We start from the raw sequence: 6,697 nt of genomic DNA on the forward strand, positions 1-6,697 counted from the left end.
TTCTTTAATAGATATGTATATAAAAGTACATGTACAATAACAAATGCATACCTATGCTCCTCACTAGTGACATACATGTCATCAGGCTGATGATGTAAGTTATGAACTTCATAGGCCTTTTTATTCAAAAATAGTGCATCACAAATGGTGCAACGGATTATTTCTGTATCGGGCCTTGTGTTTGTTTCTTCCTCTGGATGCCTCTGCTCAATATGCTTCCGCAGATTATACTTTTGAATGTATTCTGATCCACAAAAGTGGCAATAATACACTGACTGAGCTTCACCAGCATTGTTCAATTTTATCTTTTTGCTTGGAGGTGGTGTTGCCAGAGGTCTTAAAACTGAATCAACTCTAAAGTAACAAGGGTAAAGTCAGATGAAAAATTTCAAGGAAAAGTGGCTCAAAGTAGCAATATACAAGTTCTTAATTTTAAGAAAATCAGTTAATTAAATTTACCTTTTGTGACCAACTTTAGCATGGTAATCCATAGCGGATTTATTGTAAAATTTCTCTCCGCACTCATCACAGATAAGAACTTCTTGTGGTTTACTGTTTTGATGTTCTTCAGCTATGTGATTGTCCAGAAAGGCCTGTAAATTAGAGCAGAGGTTCATGTAGTTACGAAGTGCAGTTGACATTTTAGTGCCATAAATCTCACCTCAAAGTAAAACCGATACCTTGAGTGGAAACTGTTTTCCACAATGTGAGCAAAAATACTTGAATGGCAAAGTCGGATGCAACCGCCATTTGTGAGTCATGGCATATGCTGCACTTTCAAAATATATGTGACACACTTCACAGGAAAACCGTTGGTGGTTAGGTTGTTGAAATGTCACATTTTGCTTGTCCTTGGAAAGTTCAGGTTGAGGACTGTCAGATTGTTTTGCATTACTGCAGGAAACTTTTTGAATCCCAACTTCAGGCTTAGTTAATGTATGTATATTATTTGAGTTTTTTTCATGTCCTGGTTTATGATTGGCTGAGTCGTTAGATGGCTTAGAGGAAGGCAGACGGATAACTTCAGCAGCAACAAGGGATTTTAGGGTTGGATTACCTGAATTATCAATTTCCTTTGTAGCATGTTGCCTCTCCGTTGACTTATCATTTGACAGAGTCTTCAAAATCTTAGCAACAGCACGCCCCTTATTATCAATTTCCTTATTTGCATGTTTCCTTTTAAATCAAAACCATAGAATTGTTGTTACAATTTGAGGACAAAGTCTAAGATAAAGTATCATGCCATTATAAAGCAGAGACTATCAGTACCTGAAATGATCTTGTAACTCTTTCTTTGAGTTGAGCTTCGAATTACACAATACACAGGTAACTTCAGACATTGGAAGGTCACCTTGAAATAGGTAAATGATATGACTCAAGATTGAAATCTTTGAGGACACAAAATTAGGAAATACCACTAGAAATACCACATAACAACCGGTGGTTTGGTTATCCGGTTTGTTTATGTTTACCACGACGACGACAAATGAACTCGAAGATCGAAGGAGACCTCGAGGTCCATTTGGCCAACATTGAAACAACAAATGAGAAGTGAAAACCGACATCCAATTTTCACTTAACTATTCAAATTCTGTTTCCTCATTGGTCTCGTCTTGAATTTCTCTTTGTTCCTCTTCGATGAAAGTGAAAAAAATGTATGACAAGTTCGAAAAATGTTTTAGTTTGCTTTCTACGATTGGTCCTTCGGCTAGGTGTAGGTGCGCTGTTGTTCTTGTTTTATTTGCATTTTGTTTTCGTTGGTTTGTTTTGTTTATCCTTTTCAAATTTAAGGCCACTGATCGAATGAAATTTTTACAGAAGTCCTTCTTTGTACTCAGTTTTCTTTCGAACTTTGGTGGATTAAGAGTGAGTGTTGGTTTAACCTGTGTACTTTATCTGTATATTATGAGTGACAAGTTGTATTTTTCTTGCGACAGGTTAGTTTTTCTAGGATGTCTTGCTCACTCAGTGACAGTGTCAAATTTCCTCCAAGTATCCGCGAATTTGGATATGCATTTAATTCGGGTAAATAAATTATTATTATTATTTTTTTAAATAATGAAATATTACATGATTTTAATTGTTGCAAGACCGTTTATTTAAGGTCTTAAATACTGTAAACCATCGTTGGTGTTATTGTTATAATTAACAGACCGTTGTGTGAATTTTCAGATGGTAAACTGTGCCAATTAGATCCAATTTCTGGCATGTTGACCGATAAGCCTTTTGAATTCAATGTCACCCCAGATCAAACTTACAACCAGAAACGCTATGAAGCGCTGGGAGAGGTAAGAATTTAATTGAGTGTTCTTTGATTCCATCAAACTGTTCAAGAAATGTAAATTTTATTATTGCAGCTAATTACTCCTTATGTTTATGAAATTCTAACCAATGATTTGAATTTGGAAAAACTTGATGTACCAGACAATGGGCAAACTCCATCTTCCTTCATTTTTGCATCTAAAGATGCTCTTTCAAATCCTGATAAACTAATGGTTCTTATCCACGGCAGTGGAGTTGTAAGAGCTGGCCAATGGGCTCGAAGGTAAGAAACATCTTTTTACTTAGTTTTTTGTTGTAACACTTGCCTTGCCGTCTTGATAGAGCACTTGAATCTCTTAAAGTCTTATCATCAACGATAATCTTCAATCTGGAACTCAAATACCTTACATTAAGCAAGCAAAAGCTGAAGGCTATGGAATCCTTGTACTCAATACTAATGACAATACGCGTGTTGTCGATGACAAAGTTGTACCTATCAAGGTTTGTTCTATCTTCCCTTTCCATTATATTTTTTTTAATAATCATTTCGTAATGTAACCAAAAGTGTTTGTATCTTTGTGCTGATTTTAGGGGAGCAGTAATCCAATAGAACATGCCTCCTGGGTATGGAAAAACTATGTAAGAAAAGCCCTAGCTAGGAAGATTGCTGTTGTTGCCCACAGTTATGGTGGTGTTTGTGCTGTTGAATTGGTAAGTAATTTTGTAAGTTGATTAGAGAGCCAGTGTTATTTTGAAGAGCAAACTGACAACTTTTCTATAATTTTCTCAGGCAAACACAATGTTTGAGGATTTTTCTACACGAGTTTTCGCCATTGCCATGACAGACTCAGTGCACCAAATGAAATTTAGACATCTAAAACCTGAAGTTCAGAAGTATCTTTGCAAGGTAAATAAATATTTAGTAAAGTTTTCCAATTCATCAATAGTTAATTATACTGCAGCACCCTAAGCTCTAGCTAACTTTGGTTTAGTCAGTAAAATTATGATGTTTCGTCTCTTATCAGGTTGGGCGAAATTGGGTTTCCAGTGCGGCACCTTTGGATGAAATAATAGAGGATGACAAGAAATCAGATATCACCTCAGTGTCAGCAGGTAAGTCTTTATGAGTAGATGGCTTTTAGTAATGGTATGCATTCTCCTAATTATAACTTATCTACTGATCTGTTTCAAGGTCACAAAAAGCATGAGATGACCTCTTGGTCCTGTAAGGATTCTCTTTTTGAGTACCTGCGCGAGTGCTACAAACAATGAGATTGGTGTATTTGTGACATTTTTGGTTGACTTACTCCAATCGGAAAAAGATTCTGTCCCTTTTAAAATAAACGCAAGTTTTGTGATTTGAATGATGAAGTAATATACTTTTTCCCCAAACATCAAATGCTTTAGTTTGGTGAATTTATATATATTTGAAAGAAAAAGGTGCTACTGGTAAACAAATTGGGTGGAGTAGCATCTCAACCAAGGGCTAGTGGCATGCTTAGTGTACAACAGAAGTGAATCAAACTCCTCCATCAAACAATAACCAGTTATCTTAGATATACATACTTGAACTGTAGTGGATAATTTTTGAGGAATGGAGGAAAAATAAAATTTGAGACATTTAAGGCTTCTTCACTGTTATTGAAACATAAAGAGCAGCAAAACATACCATACAATGAATTTTCGTAATTCTCAATGCAGTCTAATAAATAATAAACAGTGATTTTAATAAAATAAATCAGCATTTTTCCAAGAAAATAAGCTTGTAGCAAACAAAATCTAAATAGAGTGGAGAACATACTACAATCACAGCCACTGCCAATGAAAGTACAGCGTTAAGAATTTTGCTGTCAGTCATCACACAATTTTGTAGCTGAACGTAAAAATTGTCCATTAGACAACACCATAAAATTTGAACTCTATCTCAGCCCGTATCCAAGCTGTTCTCTGAGTAATTGTGATTACAATAACTGAATAAAAAGCAAAAGTATTTCAACCTAGTTTTGGCATTTCCCAAGCAAGTAAAAATATAGATTGAGCCCAATCGTACAGAACACCTCTATTATCATTGGACAATTTGACATGAGAACCTAAGTGAAGACACAACTCGATTCGATATGTATCACAAAATATTAGCAAAACCCTCTGTCATGTTTAAAGCAGATATAATTACTCCATTACATTTTCACAAGTGGTAGAAACTGTAGTGTTGAGTTGCTACACCACAAAATATATGACAGCATACCCCATTCATTCAGAGTAGATTGATTTAAGGAGATGATTAAATCAGTACAAGATACGGACTACACTTCCAGATTAAACATGCTCCTATGAATAGTACACAGATTGCTTGTGCTGCTCAGACTTAAATGCCCCAAATATCGTGTAGTCACAGGGTCAGAGAAATATACTGCAGGTGACAAGAAAGGCTTCCTACTTCTTGATTAAATTTAGAGGCAGAGGTTAGTGAAAAAGTTACAAGAATATCCCAACATCCTAACAACATACATACTGAAGAAGTAAACTGCGTTAAAAATTATGAATACAGGGGAGAGGGGGGATGGGGGAGGAGCTAGTCTTGAAAATTAAAATATAATGACTAGTTGCAAAACAATGTCAAAAGTAATCCTGGTACAATTCTCAGACTTCACAACTGTTCTCTAGATTGTATAAGTTGTACTAAGTGAAACAGATAATAGAGCAATTTCATATTATATTGATGTATAATCCAGAGGTACATGAGATTACATAAGCAGTTCCTGTGAAAGAAAGTGACTTAATATTGTACTCAAGATTCCCCACAAGCGGATTAAAATAGAAATATGATGAATAACTAAGATCACGAGAAATTCCTAATATCATCAAATACATTTTTAAAATTGAACAAAAACTAGAGCACAATTACTTTATGGTGGAATTAAACTTAAACACCTACATACAATTACTGAATATAAATTGAGTTCTGTTAGAAAAAGCATATTTTAATAAATGTAACTAACAGCAGCAAATAAAGAGGTAGACACAAAATAAATACAGTCGGTTTGACGAAAGAATTCACACATATTCTTTCTTTCCCAAGAGACAAAAATACCCCAATTAAACTTATCAATTTCAAAAGAAAATGTGAAACAATGTTCACATTAACTTTTTGAACCGAGCTATGAAAAATCCAATAGTGTCTCTTTCACAAGCATTTTCTTCAAATGATTCACTTACACTTGGCACAAACTTCAGAACACATTTCCACTCAGAGGCTGAGAGGGTGTTGTTAAATAAATCCTAAAGCAAAAAGAAAAAGCTGTAACAGTAGTTCACATGTAAATTGGTTTTGCACATATGAATGCATAATTACCTCAGAATCAGCAAAATAGCTTAGTCGAGGTTCAGCAGGAACAAGTTCAAGACAAGGAAATCGGTCAAGAGCCCAGCGTACAATCCCTTCATTTTCCTCAACAACTACAGTGCAAGTGCTATAGACCAAAATTCCTCCTGCTTTCAACAACTTCACAGCCTGGGAAAATAATGTTATCAATAAAAATAGGAAAGTGACTATTAATTTGGGATTGACGACAAATTTCAAGAAATAGGACAGTACCGTTTCAAAAAGCTTCTTTTGCAAGGGAGGTAAAGAGGCAATATGTTTCATATTTATATGATCTAGTTTGGGTCTTTGACCAAGCCCACTGCAAGGAGCATCAAGCAAAATTCTATCAAAACAACATGGTGAGAAAGGAGGACCAGTTTCAAAATATTGGGGATCACACTGGCCATCAAGTGGGATTTTCATCTGCATATTAACAGATTTGACTGAATTGCATACAAAAGACAACACATTAGTGACTGATAGCTCTTTGCAAAGTTCTTGTAGCTTTAATATTCGTGATGCAGATCTATCCAAAGCTATGATGATTCCCTGCAAGCATGAGAGCCTTTGTTAGAAAACATTAAATTTTTCTCAAAAATCAAAATTTATTTGATCACGTAATCAAGTACCATATTATTCATTAAAGCTGCTAAATGAGTAGTTTTATTTCCTGGAGCAGCACACATGTCTAAAATTACTTCTCCTGGTTTAGGATCCAGGACTCTTCCACATACTATGGATGGCAGATTCTGCATAACTGCTGTTCCAGGCTCAATAAAATTTAAAGGCAAAGACGGGCATCCCGACGTAGTATCAGTCACAAGAACTGCAACACCTCTGCAATTACAAAACATTTATGCAAAATTAAAGCAGGCCCAAAACTTGAATTGCTGTTCTACTTAAGAAGCGCACATACCTATTAAGTCCATCTCCACAAAAAATTTGTTTTCTAGTAATGAGCAGAATTCTATTTCCTTCAAAGTAATGCTCATTCTTCCCAACTTGAGGGTCCATCCACGTTTACAAGTACTTCCAATATTAGCCTACATGCTTACAATGTCACCTCTAGTT

General features: G+C 35.4%; 3 protein-coding genes across 4 annotated transcripts in view; 1 reads left to right on the top strand and 2 right to left on the bottom strand.

Moving 5' to 3' along the window:
* The window catches only part of LOC113212953 (ras-related protein Rab-3), a 16,185-nt gene that overhangs the window by 7,389 nt on the left and 2,099 nt on the right, over positions 1-6,697 (bottom strand). The gene's annotated exons all lie outside the window — the stretch shown is intronic.
* Positions 1,725-3,626, top strand: LOC113210299 (cotranscriptional regulator FAM172A homolog). Its single transcript, XM_052269890.1, has 9 exons — positions 1,725-1,866; positions 1,938-2,025; positions 2,173-2,288; positions 2,358-2,545; positions 2,625-2,763; positions 2,854-2,973; positions 3,053-3,169; positions 3,288-3,375; positions 3,455-3,626. Exons 1-9 carry the CDS (start codon positions 1,804-1,806, stop codon positions 3,532-3,534), a joined length of 999 nt encoding a protein of 332 aa, XP_052125850.1. The 5' UTR covers positions 1,725-1,803; the 3' UTR covers positions 3,535-3,626.
* On the bottom strand, positions 3,883-6,691 carry LOC113210285 (tRNA (cytosine(72)-C(5))-methyltransferase NSUN6). Its single transcript, XM_026428182.2, has 5 exons — positions 6,543-6,691; positions 6,256-6,463; positions 5,858-6,175; positions 5,615-5,773; positions 3,883-5,541 (listed from the first exon to the last, which is right to left on the bottom strand). Exons 1-5 carry the CDS (start codon positions 6,638-6,640, stop codon positions 5,398-5,400), a joined length of 927 nt encoding a protein of 308 aa, XP_026283967.2. The 5' UTR covers positions 6,641-6,691; the 3' UTR covers positions 3,883-5,397.

Source organism: Frankliniella occidentalis, unplaced genomic scaffold (genome assembly GCF_000697945.3).
Source record: "Frankliniella occidentalis isolate FOCC.00 unplaced genomic scaffold, Focc_3.1 Scaffold105, whole genome shotgun sequence".
Classification (NCBI taxonomy): Eukaryota; Metazoa; Arthropoda; class Insecta; order Thysanoptera; family Thripidae; genus Frankliniella; species Frankliniella occidentalis.

Bases quoted from the DNA above. Each gene is read 5' to 3' on its own strand.
- LOC113210299 (XM_052269890.1), top strand. From the start codon at position 1,804: ATGAAATTTTTACAGAAGTCCTTCTTTGTACTCAGTTTTCTTTCGAAC. The intron at 1,867-1,937 runs GTGAGTGTTGGT...TTCTTGCGACAG, and splicing joins CGAACTTTGGTGGATTAAGA to GTTAGTTTTTCTAGGATGTC. The intron at 3,376-3,454 runs GTAAGTCTTTAT...ATCTGTTTCAAG, and splicing joins TATCACCTCAGTGTCAGCAG to GTCACAAAAAGCATGAGATG.
- LOC113210285 (XM_026428182.2), bottom strand. From the start codon at position 6,640: ATGGACCCTCAAGTTGGGAAGAATGAGCATTACTTTGAAGGAAATAGA. The intron at 5,774-5,857 runs GTACTGTCCTAT...TTATTTTCCCAG, and splicing joins AAAAGAAGCTTTTTGAAACG to GCTGTGAAGTTGTTGAAAGC. The intron at 5,542-5,614 runs GTAATTATGCAT...TTTTTGCTTTAG, and splicing joins GCTATTTTGCTGATTCTGAG to GATTTATTTAACAACACCCT.